The sequence below is a fragment of the Salvelinus fontinalis genome, chromosome 5 (assembly GCF_029448725.1).
Source record: "Salvelinus fontinalis isolate EN_2023a chromosome 5, ASM2944872v1, whole genome shotgun sequence".
NCBI lineage: Eukaryota > Metazoa > Chordata > Actinopteri > Salmoniformes > Salmonidae > Salvelinus > Salvelinus fontinalis.
The window spans coordinates 61,383,933-61,403,258 of NC_074669.1; the positions used below are offsets into that span (position 1 = coordinate 61,383,933).

The 19,326-nt window shown below is 45.7% G+C and overlaps 1 protein-coding gene across 1 annotated transcript; it reads right to left on the reverse strand.

Moving 5' to 3' along the window:
- Window positions 1–558: 558 nt before the first annotated feature.
- On the reverse strand, window positions 559–18,946 carry LOC129855986 (PRELI domain-containing protein 1, mitochondrial-like). The gene is made up of 6 exons (XM_055924120.1): window positions 18,801–18,946; window positions 17,253–17,476; window positions 16,183–16,408; window positions 14,372–14,485; window positions 11,612–11,690; window positions 559–2,652 (listed from the first exon to the last, which is right to left on the reverse strand). The coding sequence occupies exons 2-6, from the start codon at window positions 17,450–17,452 to the stop codon at window positions 2,543–2,545; spliced, it is 729 nt and encodes a 242-aa protein (XP_055780095.1). The 5' UTR covers window positions 17,453–17,476; window positions 18,801–18,946; the 3' UTR covers window positions 559–2,542.
- Window positions 18,947–19,326: the final 380 nt, after the last annotated feature.

The following is a 19,326-nucleotide window of genomic DNA, read 5'->3' on the forward strand; positions in this document are numbered from 1 at the left end:
GAAGTGATTTATGTAAAATAACCTCTGTAGTCTGGTGAAGAATGATAAACACAGGACGGTGAAGTGATTTATGTAAAATAACCTCTGTAGTCTGGTGGAGACTGATAAACACAGGACGGTGAAGTGATTTATGTAAAATAACCTCTGCCTGGTGGAGACTGGAGAGAATGATAAACAGTAATAAAAAGGTCCAATGCAGCCATTTTTATCTCAATATCAAATCATTTCTGGTTAACAATTAAAACCCAGAGTTAAAATCAAAGAAAGAAATAGTTTCTTAGCTAAATGCAAAAAGTTCAGGCAGTTTTTTCCAACAGCTCTTATGCTAAAAGGACAATTTTCACAGTATTATTTCAACCTCCTATATAAAACACAGGAAAATCACTGACTGCACTGCCCCTTTAAATAGCTGGCATGCTGAACTTCTACAGGCTTGTTTTAGGCCCCCTGTTGTCAGACTACTGCAATAGCATCACAACGACTAAGTTGTACATATGCAGTAGTTTAGTTTACATAACTACAATGCCTGAACCAGAACAAAATGAAACATAAGATTGATAAAGTTGTATCCCAAATAACAATATTAAATCAGATTTTTATTTAAGTGCAGTATTCTTTCAATGTTAAGACTTATGACAATTTCCTCTAGTCTAAAATCACAGCCAAAATGATTTCAAAATCATAATAGCTAGTTCTACCTTACAGGAATGCAGCAAAAACATTAAGAGACAGACCAACCAATGTCGGACTAATATATTATTAATATACTATAAAACAAATGAAATACATCAACTGTCCCTGGTAAATGTCAAGTTCCTCAATTGTTATAGCTTGATATATCCAACAAATCAATCGTAGACCTCAGACAAATTCAGTCGCACAGCGCAGTTGAAGCGTAATACAATAATTACTCATTATTTATATTATTTGATCAACTCTCACACTCCAGCATACATCCAGTGTTGTGGAATTTAGATTATTTCTTCAGCTTGTCTTGGTACCTTCACTGTTATTTGACATGTCTGATTTGTCACGTTATGCTTTTCAAAACGGGCCTCACTGACAGTGCACAAGAGATATGTCACAGAGCTTACTCAAGTCAGGGTCGTGTTCATTATGGCACACCGTATAAAAACATTTTGCAACAGAAAAGTGTTTCTATTGGACAAGTTCAGAAAGTACACTACATGACCAAAAGTATGTGGACACCTGCTCATCCAAAATCATGAGCATTAATATGGAGTTGGTCCCCCTTTGCTGCTAAAACAGCCTCCACTCTTCTGCGAAGGCTTTCCACTAGATGTTGGAACATTGCTGCGGGGACTTGCTTTCAGCCAGTGAGGTCAGGCACTGATGCTGGGCAATTAGGCCTGGCTTGCAGTCGGCATTCCAATCCATCCCAAATCCCAAAGGTGTTCGATGGGGTTGAGGTCAGGGCTCTGTGCAGGCCAGTGAAGTTCGACAGACCGTTTCTGTATGAACCTCGCTTTGTGCATGGGGGCATTGTCATGCTAAAACAGGAAAGGGCCTTCCCCAAACTATTGCCACAAAGTTGGAAGCACAGAATCTTCTAGAATGTCATTGCATGCTGTAGAGTTAAGATTTCCCTTCACTGGAACTAAGGGGCCCGAACCATAAACCACCACAGACCATTATTCTTCCTCCACCAAACTTTACATTTGGCACTCTGCATTGGGGCAGGTAGTGTTCTCCTGGCATCCGCCAAACCCAGATTCGTCTGTCAGACTGCCAGATCGTGAAGCGTGATTCATCACTCCAAAGAATGCATTTCCGTTGCTCCAATGGCAGCGAGCTTTACACCACTCCAGCCGACGCTTTGCATTGCGTATGGTGATCTTAGGCTTTTGTGCGGCTGCTCAGCCATGGAAACCCATTTCATGAAGCTCCCGACTAACAATTATTGCAATTATTACTCCCGACTAACAATTATTGTGACAGGCCCTAGTACTGCCAATGTTTGTCTATGGAGATTGCATGACTGTGCTTGGTTTTATACACCTGTCAACAACATGTGTGGCTGAAATAGCCAAATCCACTAATTTGAAGGGCTGTCCACATACTTTTGCATCTCTGTTTCCCTCAGTTTGAGAACATTTTCTTGCGTTTGGTGCCTATTGAACATGCCCCTAGGTTGTGCCAGGCGGTCAGACAGGGGCTCACTACCTGAGATGTATTAATGCTAGGCTAATGAAAACAAGAGGAGCAGAGCCTAACCCCAGAGGAGCAGAGCTGTTCGTGGTTTAGATGGACATATTGTACACATACTGTACACAGAGACCTTGATACAAGCAAGCTTCCAGTCCATGAAAAGCCAGCTAAAAGAGTGTGTGCATGCGCAGCTCAATTCTGATTGGTTTTTCCTCACAAATTGGTCTTTTGACCAATCAGATCAGCTCTTAAAAAGATCAGAATTGGCCAGCCTGTGTGTTGCATGTGAATGTGTTGCTTGTGCCTGCCCTGCGTGCACAGTGTCCCATTCCAGTCCTGGTTCCAGCCGGTAGCGGTGGATGTTCCCCTGTTGTCACACGTACTGCTGGGGCTGTTTCTGCGGGGCAGAGGCCAGGGTCTTGGCTTTCTCTGTAGCAGTCTTCACTGTGTCCCGGACGCAGGGCTGACGCTGGGGTGCCTCTCCTGTGTGGCAGAAGACGAGAGAGACATGGGGTGAGTGTGTATACAGTAAACTAACCTACTCGGTTCCAAAACTGCTGGTACCATGAATGCAAAATGTGAACATGGAGTGAATGAATACAACTCCACATTACTTCAAGATTTGATATCCTGAGTCTAAAAGTGTGTGTGTTGGAAAGATCACAAGGCTCAGGTAACAGGAATCTTGTCATGAGGCAGCCAGCAGGTCTTCTGGCCAGGGGTTTGTTCCTGGGTCAGCATTCTCTCTAACAGTGTGTGTGATTTTACTGGTCCTCACAAGGATAGCAAAACAAGGAACATTTTTGACAAGTAGGGATATGTCGCCTGTCCCCACAAGGAAAAAGGTTATTTTAGACTTAGGGGTTAGAGTTGAGGTTAAAAAGTTTAGGGAAAATAGGATTTTGATTGGGAATACAAGTGTGTGATTGACCTCTACAAGTGTGTGAAACAATATCATAACCTTCCTTCCATCTATCAATCTATAAAATACTATTTTAGACGTAGGGGTTAGAGTTAAGGTGATCTCTACCATCCTCAGATATCTCCTAGTCAACACACTACCACCGTCACAACAAAGACAAGCAGAGCATTCCTCTTCTTCAGTGTGAGTTGTGAATACTGAGGCCATCCAAATGCTTCTAACAGATACTTCAAACATCTGTGGAAAATATTTAGACTGTCAGAGAGGAGAGGAGCCAATCTTGGAGTGGTTGTTGAGGCTGAGATCCTATCTGGAGCGAACAGTAGGGAGGGGGGGAGAGAGACACACACGGCAGGCACAATGGATCCAGTCACAGGCCAAGAAAGACGAAGATGAAAGTTGGGGAAAGAGGGCGAGAGAAAGATACTCAGAAAAAGGTGGCGGGTACTCCATTAAGAGAGATCTAGACAAAAGTGTCTTGGTCAGTGAGTTGGTCAGGCCCACTGAGTCTGGCCAGCCTCCAGTCTCCAGGAGATGGGGTCAGTGGAACCTTAGCTCAGGGGACAAACTGTACTGGGAACAGGGACAAGGAGAGATGGGACAGAGGGAGGAAGCTTCTAGAGTAACTGTACTGGGAACAGGGCCAAGGAGAGGTGACAGAGGCTATAGTAACTGTACTTGGAACAGTGACAAGGAGAGAGGGGACAGAAGGAAGCTACAGTAACTGTACTGGGAACAGGGATGAGGGGACAGTGAGGAGGAAGATGTTCTATGCTAGGTCAGGGTCTGGCTAAGACTTCCTAGCACCACATATACTGTTCTACTACAAATAGTATGCCCTCAATCTCACACAAATCATCAAGGAACCCACCAGGTACAACCCTAAATCCGTAAACATGGGCACCCTAATAGACATTATCCTGACCAACCTGCCCTCCAAATACACCTCTGCTGTCTTCAATCAAGATCTCAGCGATCACTGCCTCATTGCCTGTATCCGCCACGGGTCCACGGTCAAACGACCACCCCTCATCACTGTCAAACGCTCCCTGAAACACTTCTGCGAGCAGGCCTTTCTAATCGACCTGGCCCGGGTACCCTGGAAGGATATTGACCTCATCCCGTCAGTTGAGGATGCCTGGTCATTCTTTAAAAGTTACTTCCTCACCATATTAGACAAGCATGCTCCGTTCAAAAAATGCAGAACCAAGAACAGATATAGCCCTTGGTTCACTCCAGACCTGACTGCCCTCGACCAGCACAAAAACATCCTGTGGCCAACTGCAATAGCATCGAAGAGCCCCCGTGATATGCAACTGTTCAGGGAAGTCAGGAACCAATACACGCAGTCAGTCAGGAAAGCAAAGGCCAGCTTTTTCAAGCAGAAATTTGCATCCTGTAGCTCTAACTCCAAAAAGTTCTGGGATACTGTAAAGTCCATGGAAAACAAGAGCACCTCCTCCCAGCTGCCCACTGCACTGAGGCTAGATAACACGGTCACCACTGATAAGTCCGTGATAATCGAAAACTTCAACAAACATTTCTCAATGGCTGGCCATGCCTTCCACCTGGCGACTCCAACCTTGGCCAGCAGCCCTGCCCCCCCCGCTGCTACTCGCCCAAGCCTCCCCAGCTTCTCCTTTACCCATATCCAGATAGCAGATGTTCTGAAAGAGCTGGAAAACCTGGACCCATACAAATCAGCTGGGCTTGACAATCTGGACCCCCTATTTCTGAAACTGTCCGCCGCCATTGTCGCACCCCCTATTACCAGCCTGTTCAACCTCTCCTTCGTATCATCTGAGATCCCCAAGGATTGGAAAGCTGCCGCTGTCATTCCCCTCTTCAAAGGGGGAGACACCCTGGACCCAAACTGTTACAGACCTATATCCATCCTGCCCTGCCTAGCTAAGGTATTCGAAAGCCAAGTCAACAAACAGATCACTGACCATCTCGAATCCCACCGTACCTTCTCCGCTGTGCAATCCGGTTTCCGAGCCGGTCACGGGTGCACCTCAACCACGCTCAAGGTACTAAACGATATCATAACCGCCATCGATAAAAGACATTACTGTGCAGCCGTCTTCATCGACCTGGCCAAGGCTTTCGACTCTGTCAATCACCATATTCTTATCGGCAGACTCAATAGCCTCGGTTTTTCTAATGACTGCCTTGCCTGGTTCACCAACTACTTTGCAGACAGAGTTCAGTGTGTCAAATCGGAGGGCATGTTGTCCGGTCCTCTGGCAGTCTCTATGGGGGTACCACAGGGTTCAATTCTCGGGCCGACTCTTTTCTCTGTATACATCAATGATGTTGCTCTTGCTGCGGGCGATTCCCTGATCCACCTCTACGCAGACGACACCATTCTGTATACCTCCGGCCCTTCCCTGGACACTGTGCTATCTAACCTCCAAATGAGCTTCAATGCCATACAACACTCCTTCCGCGGCCTCCAACTGCTCTTAAATGCTAGTAAAACCAAATGCATGCTTTTCAACCGTTCGCTGCCTGCACCCGCATGCCCGACTAGCATCACCCTGGACGGTTCCGACCTAGAATATGTGGACATCTATAAGTACCTAGGTGTCTGGCTAGACTGCAAACTCTCCTTCCAGACTCATATCAAACATCTCCAATCCAAAATCAAATCTAGAGTCGGCTTTCTATTCCGGAACAAAGCCTCCTTCACTCACGCCGCCAAACTTACCCTAGTAAAACTGACTATCCTACCGATCCTCGACTTCGGCGATGTCATCTACAAGATAGCTTCCAATACTCTACTCAGCAAACTGGATGCAGTTTATCACAGTGCCATCCGTTTTGTTACTAAAGCACCTTATATGACCCACCACTGCGACCTGTATGCCCTAGTCGGCTGGCCCTCGCTACATGTTCGTCGTCAGACCCACTGGCTCCAGGTCATCTACAAGGCTATGCTAGGTAAAGTGCCGCCTTATCTCAGTTCACTGGTCACGATGGCTACACCCACCCGTAGCACGCGCTCCAGCAGGTGTATCTCACTGATCATCCCTAAAGCCAAAACCTCATTTGGACGCCTTTCCTTCCAGTTCTCTGCTGCCTGCGACTGGAACGAATTGCAAAAATCTCTGAAGTTGGAGACTTTTATCTCCCTCAACAACTTTAAAAATCTGCTATCCGAGCAGCTAACCGATCGCTGCAGCTGTACATAGTCCATCTGTAAACTACCCACCCAATTTACCTTCCTCACCCCCATACTGCTTTTATTTATTTACTTTTCTGCTCTTTTGCACACCAGTATCTCTTCTTGCACATGATCATCTGATGATTTATCACTCCAGTGTTAATCTGCTAAATTGTAATTATTCGATTTATTGCCTACCTCATGCCTTTTGCACACATTGTATATAGATTCGCTTTTTCCTACCATGTTATTGACTTGTTTATTGTTTACTCCATGTGTAACTCTGTGTTGTTGTCTGTTCACACTGCTATGCTTTATCTTGGCCAGGTCGCAGTTGCAAATGAGAACTTGTTCTCAACTAGCCTACCTGGTTAAATAAAGGTGAAAAAAAAAAAAAAAAAAAAAAATAAGACAGTAAGACAATGGGGGGGGGAAACTATGACAACACACTCTCTGCTCTCCCTTTCTCCCTCTGTCTCTGTCTCCCCCTGACTGAACTCAGCCCAGCTGCAGGTCTGGAGCCACTGACCAGAATAACCACAGCCCTGGTCCCTTCCCAGGACCGGCTGCCTTGGCTGACCCCCAGAGCACCCTCTCTCTGGGGGGGATAGAAGGCTTCTGAGGCCTCCACACAAAGCCACATCTTTCCTCTGGGCTCTTTGAGCTCAACCCTCGCTCCTGCTCTTTCTCTTCGCTTCTCTTTCTCGGACGCTGACGCGAACCTCACGGCTGGAGATGCAGGCAGGAGGGAAGATTAGTCACTTCACACAAACGGACGTGTGTGTGTGTGTGTGTGCACGCAGTCGAAAACACAAGCAGACACACCGACGCAGTCGGATAGTCTAGCACACACCAACAGAAATACGTGCAGTCTCACACTCCCGTTATGAATAAAACCCATTTGATGTTGGCCAATGACAACAGGAGGTGGCCCTGGTTGTTTCTACCACACTGTCTGAAATGGCACCCTACTCCCTATTGGCCCTGGTCAAAAGTAGTGCACTACATAGTGGATAGGGTGACGTTCTACGATTTCGTTGACGATTTCTCAATTATGTATCATCCTTGCTCCGACTCCTTTCACAGTACTGGAGCTACTACCTAGCTGGCGGTGTGTATCGGTTCTGGCCGCTGCTGTGGAGGCGGTGGAGCCCAATTACCTGAAAAGTCGGGCACAGTGGGAGTTTGGGTAGGCAGAGCGGTGTGAAGTGTTAAGATAAAGGGACCCTGTAAAGCTTTAAACGCTAGGAATGATCCTCCACTATGTGGGGGAATGATCTGGCAGGGGATCTGCACCCTGAGTAAATATTATATTCCACAAGTGAATGAATAAAAACGCATGAAACTAGAAAATGTCCCTTGTTCATGTCGCCTGAACAGGAGAATTAAATATCACAGAAGTTGCATCAAATCCATTGAGTGGAATATTATGTGAATCATAACTACATGATTCACAGCTAAACTACATTTTTCATGAAAATAAAATCCCCCTTCACATTCATCTTAAGTTAGAATTCCTTCAGCCTACATGCACTAGCATCAACCGGGGCAAAATGATGGTACACTGAGTCTACAAAACATTAGGAACACCTGCCATTTCCATGAAACACACTGACAAGGTGAATCCCTTATTGATGTCACTTGTTTTTCCCCCCCCTTTTTTTCTCCCCAATTTCGTGGTATCCAGATGGTAGTAGTTAGTCTTGTCTCATCACTGTAACTCCCGCACGGACTCGGGAGAGGCGAAGGTCGAGAGCCATGCGTCCCCCGAAACACAACCCAACCGCACTGCTTCTTGACACAATGCCCATTTAACCCGGAAGCCAGCCGCACCAATGTGTCGGAGGAAACACTGTACACCTGGCGACCTGGTCAGCGTGCACTGCGCCCGGCCCGACATAGGAGTCGCTAGTGCGCAATGAGACAAGGATATCCCTGCCGGCCAAACCCTCCCTAACCCGGACGACGCTGGGCCTATTGTGTGATGTCACTTGTTAAATCAACTTCTAAATCAGTATAGGTGAAGCCTTGAGACACGGATTGTGTGTGTGCCATTCAGAGAGTGAATGGGCAAGACAAAAGATTGAAGTGCCTTTGAACGGGGTATAGTAGTATATTGCAGGTGCACAAGAACTGCAACGCTGCTGGGATTTTCCACTTTCAACAGTTTGCATTGGCGTCAACATGGGCCACCATCCCTGTGGAATGCTTGAGACACCTTACTAGTCCATGATCTGAAAAATTGAGGCTGTTCTGAGGGCAAAGGGGGTTGCAACTCAATATTAGGAAGGTGTTCTTAATGTTTTGTACACAGTATTTGCAGCAGCTACAGAACCACAGAAACACAATACAGGATCTACTACTCTAGAATAGCTGGTCATGTCTGTCCACATTGATGCCAAAGGGAATCATGACTGTACTGGACTGAATTGTTCCTCAACCACTGTGGATACTAAAGATTGTTCTAGAAATGGCTGCCTAGTGGCTACAGAAGCTACTACCAGACAGACAAGTGACATCCCTCAGCAAGGGGTTGGGACGAGGGTGTCACAGATCCATGGCTCTGGTGCAATATCCACACAAGTCCACACCTGTTGTATTCAGCGCATGTGACAAATAAACTTTGATTTGCAGCATACCATTTAGGAGGAAGCTATTGTGTCAAATGGTATCTTATGTACTATATAGTGCAGTGCACTACTATTGACCAGGCCCCATAGGGATAAAATATAGCACAGGGATCCACTTCAGACAGTCTGTAATGGACAAGTGGTACAATAGTATGGATATTGGAACGTAGCCATACCGTCACAATAGTGACAGACCCTAGTACTATACTGACCACCATAATAAACCTGAGATCTAGTCCAGCTGTAATGACAGACCCTAGTAATGTACTGACCACCATAATAAACCTGAGACCTAGTCCAGCTGTAGTGACAGACCCTAGTACTGTACTTACCATCACAATAAACCTGAGGCCTAGTCCAGCTGTAGTGACAGACCCTAGTACTGTACTGACCACCATAATAAACCTGAGACCTAGTTCAGCTGTAGTGACAGGCCCTAGTACTGTACTGACCACCATAATAAACCTGATACCTAGTCCAGCTGTAGTGACAGACCCTAGTACTGTATTGACCATCATAATAAACCTGAGACCTAGTCCAGCTGTAGTGACAGACCCTAGTACTGTACTGACCACCATAATAAACCTGAGACCTAGTCCAGCTGTAGTGACAGACCCTAGTACTGTATTGACCATCATAATAAACCTGAGATCTAGTCCAGCTGTAGTGACAGACCCTAGTACTGTACTGACCACCATAATAAACCTGAGACCTAGTCCAGCTGTAGTGACAGGCCCTAGTACTGTACTGACCACCATAATAAACCTGAGACCTAGTCCAGCTGTAGTGACAGACCCTAGTACTGTACTGACCACCATAATAAACCTGAGACCTAGTCCAGCTGTAGTGACAGGCCCTAGTACTGTACTTACCATCGCAATAAACCTGAGGCCTAGTCCAGTGTAATGACGGCATGATGCACACAGACAGAGGGGACAAAGACACAACAATGGAAATATGTCCTATAAGTCTTTTAGGTGTGTGTCTAGTCTGCAAATAAAAAGCTAAAATGTATTCAAACCATTTATGACAAGCCTAAATAAGTTCAAGAGTAAAAATGTGCTCAACAAGTCATACAATAAGTTGCATGGACTCACTCTGTGCAATAAGTGTTTAACATTATTTTTTTGAATGACTTTCATCTCTGTACCCCACACATACAACTATCTGCAAGGTCCCTCAGTCGAGCAGTGAATTTCAAACATGGATTCAACCACAGACCAGGAAGGTTTTCCAATGACTCGCAAAGGTCACCTATTGGTATACGGCAAAAAATAAATAATTAAATATCCTTTTGAGCGTGAAGTTATTAATTCCACTTTGGATGGTGGACCAATACACCCAGTCACTACAAAGATACAGGCGTTCTTCCTAACTCAGTTGCCGGAAAGGAAGGAAACAGCTCGCCATATCTTCAAGCATGTGGTGGCTGCATCATGTTATGGGTATGCTTGTAATCGTTAATGACTGGAGAGTTCCAGGATAAATAAAAAAAATAAAATAAAAAAAAATGGAATGGAGCTAAGCATAGGCAAAATCCTAGAGTAAAACCTGGTTCAGTCTGCCATGCACTAGACACTGGGAGATGAATTTATCTTTCAGCAGGACAATGACCTAAAACAAGGCCAAATTCTACGCTGGAGTTGCTTACCAAGAAGACAATGAATGTTCCCGAGTGGCCGAGTTACAGTTTTGACTTAAATCTACGGAGAGACCTGAAAATGGTCAACAACTAATTCGACAGAGCTTGAAGAATTTTGAAAAGAATAATGGGCAAATGTTGCACAAACCAGGTGTAGAAAGCTCCTAGAGACTTACCCAGAAAGACTCACAGCTGTAATCGCTGCCAAAGGTGCTTCTACAAAGTATTGACCTCAGAGGTGTGAATACTTATGTAAATGAGATGTATACATTTGCAAAAATTTCTAAAAACATGTCTTCACTTTGTCATTATGGGGTATTGTGTGTAAATGGTTGAGGAAAAACTATATATTTAATCCATTTTAAATTCCGGCTGTAACACAACAATGTGGAATAAGTCAAGGGGTAATGAACACTTCCTGAAAGCCCTGTGGCAGATGGCGCAGTCACACAATGCGTGGGACAAAACACTTGTCTGTGACTATACGGCTTAAGCTAGTCACATGGGATGTTTTCAGCCTCTGAACATAGACAGACAAACGGTTGAATCATTGACTCAACCGGACTCGTTCAATTAGGAGAGTGGGAACTTGTAGGTGTCAATCTTTAGGGAGGGATATCTCCGAGACGAGAAAATGGCCATACTCAAGACATGCAGTAAATCAGTAATCATTATCGTCGTATCACTCCACTTGGCAAAGGACTTCGAGACGCGTCCGTCTGGCGACGCAATCACGGCCTGATTATCTACGGACGATTGTGTGTGTTACACTTCCAGGGGAGAGAGATCTGGCGTCTGCTCACCCAAAGGCATGATGGGAGGGTTAGTGTTGAGAGTTGATGGGTGGGTGGGAGCTGTGACTAATTTCACGACTTCACTTCAGACCACAGCAATCAGCCATGAGGAGACTTTGACAGACTTTTTGGTACTTTGTTTAATGTGGAAAATATGACCGAAAGCACCAATCTCCCAAAAATATAACTTTTTCCCTCTAAAAAAAGTTTGTCCATCGCCTCCAACCACATCATAAATCCTAGAAATAAAGTTGTTTGGTTTCCTGCTTCTCCTACTTCAGTACGTACCGTGTAAGTTAGACAGAGCGTACTCCAGGCCCTTCATGGCCTTCACCTGGTTGCTCTTGAAGCGGGCCAAGCCAAACTCCTGGGGAACAGAACAGACGGACATGACAGGAAACAGCAGGGTTTAAATGGGGAGACATTAGAACAGCAGTGTACTTTTCCCCCCTCTCTTTCTCCCTCCTTTCATCTCTCTTGTTCTCTCTTTCCCTTCATCTTGACTTCCCTTTCTCTCTCTAGGGGTAGTCAAGGCTAGCACACACTGCTAATAATAATAATAATAATAGGCTAAAATAGTTTTTTCTACCCTTGTGTAGAAAACATTCCTGGTGGAAGATGACCATTTCTTAGTTTTGGCATCTGCAGACACACTTTTCCTCTTTTGTGCCATTATTCGACCCTATAAACCCTCGTGTGTTCGTGTGTGTGTGTGTGTGTGAGAGAAAGAGACAGAATGCCTAGCTTGCTGAGGTGGAAAATACTTGTGGGCCTCTTAGATTTGTCGACCAAATATCTGGGTGGAACTTAAGGGAAAATCTGTTTTTCAACTCAGACTGGGCTTTTGTTATAGATGGATTATATACATATGTTTTCATAGGTGTCCAGCAACGACCGCGAGCAGATCCTTCAAATTGATTTCCCAGGCCACAAATCCAAATGTACTGCTGCTATTCAATATCTGCTCCCATTTAAACGGGTCATGGCTTTGGTGATGAAAAGGGGTCGTCTGTCCTGAGGTGAACTGGAGGTGAGTGAGGTACCTGAACTATTTTGCTGTAGTGTAGTGGTCCTCAGTCTCGTATACGTGGATGTATTCAACATGCATCAGACCTGGGTTCAAATAGTATTTGTTATCCATTGAAATAATTTAGCTGCACTTGTTTGAGCTTGATTGGTGCAATGTCACCAATGGAGTAGTCCCCAAACCAAACTCATCTGGCACCACAGACAGGCTCAATCAAACACTCAAAGTATTTGAAAGAAAGCAAACACTATTTGAACCCAGGCCTTCTTCAAACATGACTTTATTCCTGGATGTAGACTATCCATACAGGGAGACAGGGCTGTCCTGTCCTACAGCTGGTCTGGGGCTGTGGTGTGGCGTCCTATAGCTGGTCTGGGGCTGTGGTGTGGCGTCCTATAGCTGGTCTGGGGCTGTGGTGTGGCGTCCTATAGCTGGTCTGGGGCTGTGGTGTGGTGTGGCGTCCTATAGCTGGTCTGGGGCTGTACTGTAGTGTGGCGTCCTATAGCTGGTCTGGGGCTGTACTGTGGTGTGGCGTCCTATAGCTGGTCTGGGGCTGTGCTGTGTTGTGTCGTCCCCATAGCTGGTCTGGGGCTGTACTGTGGTGTGGCGTCCTACAGCTGGTCTGGGGCTGTACTGTGTTGTGTCGTCCCCATAGCTGGTCTGGGGCTGTACTGTGGTGTGGCGTCCTACAGCTGGTCTGGGGCTGTACTGTGTTGTGTCGTCCCCATAGCTGGTCTGGGGCTGTACTGTACTGTGCCGTCCTATAGCTGGTCTGGGGCTGTACTGTGGTGTGGCGTCCTATAGCTGGTCTGGGGCTGTACTGTGGTGTGGCGTCCTATAGCTGGTCTGGGGCTGTACTGTGCCGTCCTATAGCTGGTCTGGGGCTGTACTGTGCCGTCCTATAGCTGGTCTGGGGCTGTACTGTACTGTGCCGTCCTATAGCTGGTCTGGGGCTGTACTGTGCCGTCCTATAGCTGGTCTGGGGCTGTACTGTGGTGTGTCGTCCTATAGCTGGTCTGGGGCTGTACTGTGGTGTGTCGTCCTATAGCTGGTCTGGGGCTGTACTGTGGTGTGCCGTCCTATAGCTGGTCTGGGGCTGTACTGTGGTGTGTCGTCCTATAGCTGGTCTGGGGCTGTACTGTGGTGTGTCGTCCTATAGCTGGTCTGGGGCTGTACTGTGGTGTGTCGTCCTACAGCTGGTCTGGGGCTGTACTGTGGTGTAGCGTCCTACAGCTGGTCTGGGGCTGTACTGTGGTGTGTCGTCCTACAGCTGGTCTGGGGCTGTACTGTGGTGTAGCGTCCTACAGCTGGTCTGGGGCTGTACTGTGGTGTAGCGTCCTACAGCTGGTCTGGGGCTGTACTGTGGTGTGGCGTCCTACAGCTGGTCTGGGGCTGTACTGTGGTGTAGCGTCCTACAGCTGGTCTGGGGCTGTACTGTGGTGTGGCGTCCTACAGCTGGTCTGGGGCTGTACTGTGGTGTAGCGTCCTACAGCTGGTCTGGGGCTGTACTGTGGTGTGTCGTCCTATAGCTGGTCTGGGGCTGTACTGTGGTGTAGCGTCCTACAGCTGGTCTGGGGCTGTACTGTGGTGTAGCGTCCTACAGCTGGTCTGGGGCTGTACTGTGGTGTGGCGTCCTACAGCTGGTCTGGGGCTGTACTGTGGTGTAGCGTCCTACAGCTGGTCTGGGGCTGTACTGTGGTGTAGCGTCCTACAGCTGGTCTGGGGCTGTACTGTGGTGTGGCGTCCTACAGCTGGTCTGGGGCTGTACTGTGGTGTGGCGTCCTACAGCTGGTCTGGGGCTGTACTGTGGTGTAGCGTCCTACAGCTGGTCTGGGGCTGTACTGTGGTGTAGCGTCCTACAGCTGGTCTGGGGCTGTACTGTGGTGTAGCTTCCTACAGCTGGTCTGGGGCTGTACTGTGGTGTAGCGTCCTACAGCTGGTCTGGGGCTGTACTGTGGTGTAGCGTCCTACAGCTGGTCTGGGGCTGTACTGTGCTGTTCTGTACTACATCTGTGCTGTACCTGGATAGGTCTGGAGAAGCCGTAGACTCCAGAAGAGATCCAGGCCTCCCGTCTGAGCAGCGTGAAGGCAGGCCGGTCCTCTGACTCCTGGAACACGCAGCGCTCCTCCACCGTCTAGGAAAGAAAGGAGGAAGGGATGGGGGGGTGGAGAGGGTTGTTAACCAGGTGGTGTTGGTTTGCTGCACTCAACTATAGGGCACAATACATAAAGAAGCAAACAACTTCAATGCAAAATTAATTAAGAAGTTATCAATTCCACTTCATTTTGAGTAACTGGTTGCGTGCGATAATAACATACTGTTTTGGAAGAATCTGACATTTTGTTCCGAAATATGATCTTGGAGATAATTACAAAGTTGTTCCATCTGTCTAGTGATATGAGTCATCCTCTCCTTCAGCTGCCGTCAAGTGGAATCAAAACAAGACAGCGCTCGCTAGCACGCCGCCACAACGCTTTGCGTTAACTAGACGGCGGGCATAATCTGGTGGGGTGTGTTCCTTATGGTGCTCCTCTGCTCATCCATCAAGTTGACAGCGCCATATCTTGATAGATAGACGTCAAGTGTTGGCGATCTTGAGATGAATACATAGTGGGAAGGGGCTGAATAAAGTGTTGGTTGAACCATAAAAAGGTCTGTGTATGATTGTAGTGTAGGTCTAGTTGACATTGACCAGGTATGGTGAGATAAAGTGTCTCATTTAGTCTCTCACATTAAAGCCTTGTTCTATTGCTAACCGTAGAATGGAGAGTGAACTCTGACTCTCGTAGAGACTGGAGATGTAAACCATGAGATATCCACCCACCCGGCTGACTCAAAGGTTACACAACTTCATCTCTTTCTCATCCAACCAATCAGGTCCCTGAGAAACAGAAAACCACCAACAATACATTTCACGTCTGTGTCTCTTTAGTCAATTGTTTACCAGTCTGAACCAATATCCAGCCAGACTGCAGAACTGTTGCCGTTTTTGTTTTTTTAACGAAATGTCACAAATTATATACAATGGAAAACCTTGTGGGTATCGGCATGAAGGAATTTCTCTGGAAAACAGTATATTCATTGTGCTGTAGGCTTGGAGACGGTCGGTTGCTAGAGAAAACAAACAAGGCGCGACCAGTAAACAAGCCAGTCTCTTAGGGGGGCGGGGCAACGCAGAGGGCACTTTGTCAATGTGGCTGTAATATAGGTCAACCACTGGAGGTCATGAAGGGACAGATACCAACCTAGCCTAAACCATTGAGGAAAAGATCTTTCATTCCGTATCTAAAGATATGCAATAATAACACTATTTGGACAGTAGTGTTCATGTAGACGTGCATATCAAAGTCTCTGTTCAATAGTAGGCTGTGTGCTAATACGTAGATACATTATTATTTTAGTCAATACTAATAGTGTCAGTGTTTCCTTTTTTAGAGACAGTGTGCCGCTACTAAATGCAGTAGGGGAAACCCAGTGTGTTCCTCTGTCTGGTGGTGGTGCTGATATTATCTCCTAAAGATAGAACAAGGATTTCTAACAAATACAAGATACTCCATGGTGCTGAGTCAGTGTACTTACTGTAAAAGGACATGAGCGTCCACCAACCTAGTAGAACGTATAGAGGAACCTACACATACTAACAAACACATACATGGACTACATGTGACTGGCATGAGTGTCAAACCCACACGTTTGGTGTTGCAAGCACCAACCACTAAGCTGTGGGAACCAGTATCCCTGGTTCCAAATCAACACCTAGCCCCTACTCCCTAGCCACTTCTTGGTGTAGGGGCCAATTTGGAAGGGAGCATATGTAGGTGTGTACCTCACCATTAACGTAGTGTGGTTGAGGTTCCAGGTGTACGTGGTGAGGCTCTTGGTGACAGGGTCGACGACGGAGTCCTCTACGATGTAGACGGAGCGTGATAGGTTGGAGGGGAAGAGGAACTCGGCCCAGCGAGGCATTCGATTGGTCTTGGTGAGCAGGCGTCTGGAGAGAAGCTGCTGGTCCGCCGTCACCTCACGGAACACCACGTCCTCCGTGAGAACATGGGTGCTGATGCACGGGAACACACACAATGTTTGCGGTATGCAATCAGTTGGTCCAATTACTAGTTGTTCAGACAACTGAAAACGACATAACATTTTCACAACACTTGACATACTCCGCAAACCAATTTTAACATTGTCAGTACTTCTGAATTTAACCTGCTAAATAGTCGCAGATTTGTACATTTCAAGTACTTGCATTTGATTATTAGCAATCAAATACAAACCTTGAATCAAGTACTCAAATAAAAGGAAAGATGGCTGGGTTAAATACAGAGCAGATATTAACAATACAAACTAAATGAAGCACTTGACTAAGTCACTTCCTTCTGATCTGACAAAGCTGGTATCACTTCTCCACTGTAGTCATTCTCCGTTCTCCATCTTCATAAACTCTTCTCACTGTTGTTTTTTCTAAACTTGTGTAACAGCGTCAGACACCATAATCTCATTGTGATTGAGAGCAGGGCAATTCCACAGTAACATAATGATGCTGAGACTCCGATTTTTCACTTTAGAATGTATATCAAACAAAAAACCATTATTGCTAAGTTAAACTGTACAACTCCATGCATAAGGACTATTTGTAACAATGTCCATTGAACATTTTACAAAAACACATTTGTTTTAACAGTGCAGATGCACAGTTTGGCTATGGAATGAGGGTTGGTGCCGTTTGTGCAGATTCACATTAAACAGCTGATAATAGGAGAAAGCAGACAGGTTTTCCATGGGTCTGGTTTGTTACTCAATGGAAAATAGGCATATCCATTCTCTCTCCTACTAGATGCACATCTCACCAAATCATTGAGGCATCCGCCATAAAAGCAGATCAGCGCGAGGTCCTGTACCTGAATGGGTTGGGATACCTCTGCCAGAAGGCAGAGACAACATGGTCCCACGTGGTCCTGATGTCTACGTCGTTAGAGAAGTACTTGACCATTCTCCCCCTGCCTGCCGATGTGCAGGCTGTTGGTCTGAACACGGACTTCTTCGGATTGTCCTGTCTGTGATAACTATGCTGGGTGCTCTCAGATGCCACTGACTCCATCCACACCTGACGCACACACTGAACCTTGCCGAGGAAGAGAGGTGGAGGGAGGGAGAGAGGGGTATTTCAGGATAACAGGTATAATAGGGCAGACCTTTATCTCAGCTACATGTAGGTCTGATAACATCAGATACTGTGTTCAAAACAGAACCAAAAAGGTATGTTGCTCTGCTCTAGGTTTGTAGCTACTACTGGCTAGCTACAGCCCTCAGTGGTTATTATGTGCAGCTTCAAATCATTTTAGTCATTTAGCAGACACTCTTATGCAGTGCGACTTACATGAGAAATGAGGGCTAAGTGCCTTGCTCAAGGGCACATCGGCAGATTTTTTCACCTAGTCGGCTCGTGGATTCAAACCAGTGACCTTTCAGTTACTGACCCAATGCGCTTAACCGTTAGGCTACCTGCTGACCGTCCCACAAAATAGGATGTACTGTGTAAAAGCAGCTAGCTTACTATCTATCTCCTGACAGCTTGGTCAAATACACACAGGTATTGTATGGACTTAGAGCAGTACACCATGTGGGGTATCACCATTCGCTTTACTAGACCTGTCACAGATTCAGTCACATACTGTACAAGGGGAGAAAGAACATTGCTCAGGTTGCATGGGAAATAACGTGGCCCCCTGCAACATGTGACAGTTGTGACGTTAGATGACGATTGGCACAAGATGTATTCACTAGTTACCACAGCTACAAAGTCATTATCGCTTAACCCCGCCTATTCCTACAAATTATCTTCTTAAAATCTAAGCTTTACCCTAAACTTAACCACACGGCTAACGTTAAGACTAACCTTAAATTAAAGACCAAAAATATACATTTAGTTTTCATAAATTTTTACAATATAGCCAATTTTTACTTTGTGGCTGTGGTAACGAGTGACAACCATCCTTCAATCGACAAAGCATACCGGTTTTGAAATTAATCTTGTTCTATGAATACCTAGCTACATTGCCAAGCACACAGCTCCGTTTCCCTTTACAATGTACTTGTCTGGATTGAGCGTGCTGGTCTTTGTGGAACATGTCACCTTGACTGAAGTGGCATGGCACGATCGTGCTATCAAGCAACCTAACGTTAGCTGGCAAAAACATTCAATTCATGCACAATTATGAAGGCTAGCTAAGTTAAGTTATTAGCTAGCTAGTAATTACCTACTATATGGTAATGTCTAGCTTGCTGACAATTTTAGCAGTTTAACATGGTGAAATGTAGCTATCGTTTTGTTACTTGTTAGCATGAGTAGCTTAGCTAGCTAGCTTATTCCTCAAAAAACAGATAAGATCAAGGTAACAAGTTATCAAACTGTGCTGGACTATGGCAAGTATTTACTCTTCACATACCTGATATACTATCGCAGCATTTATGGGGATTTTCAGTGCACCAATAGTTAGATTTCCCTATTTTGTTCCCTATTTTGATAGTAGCGTAACAGCAGTCGTCATTGAATCGGAAGTTGCCTAGTCCAAAAATGCATGTGTAGTATCCAACAATGCACCGCTTTAAACATGAATATTCATTATAGGACTACAACTCTCTACTTCTATTGGACTTCCTTGGTGAAAACCACGCCGATGAAGATACATTATCATGCTGTATACTTTTTTTAACAGGAATATCTTTCGTTATTTGTCTGTTCTTGGAGATGTTTACATTTTTAAATGATGCAAGATAATAATTCACACCCAAACTGTTAATAATTTAGTGTTTTTAGTAGCCTCTACAGTACATTGGCAGTGGTATTTCCCCTTCTAGTGGTCTCTGTAACAGGTTTGTAATGTACAGATTGAACTATTTGCATGATTCACGTCGATTTGTGCATCATCTGAGCAGATGTAATCACAAAAACGTTTCATTATTTCTTCATTT

Coding starts and splice junctions, on each gene's coding strand:
- LOC129855986 (XM_055924120.1), bottom strand. CDS start 17,452: ATGGAGTCAGTGGCATCTGAGAGCACCCAGCATAGTTATCACAGACAG. Junction 14,486..16,182: donor TCAACCACACTACGTTAATG/GTGAGGTACACA, acceptor TTTCTTTCCTAG/ACGGTGGAGGAGCGCTGCGT. Junction 11,691..14,371: donor GCTTCTCCAGACCTATCCAG/GTACAGCACAGA, acceptor TCTGTTCCCCAG/GAGTTTGGCTTGGCCCGCTT.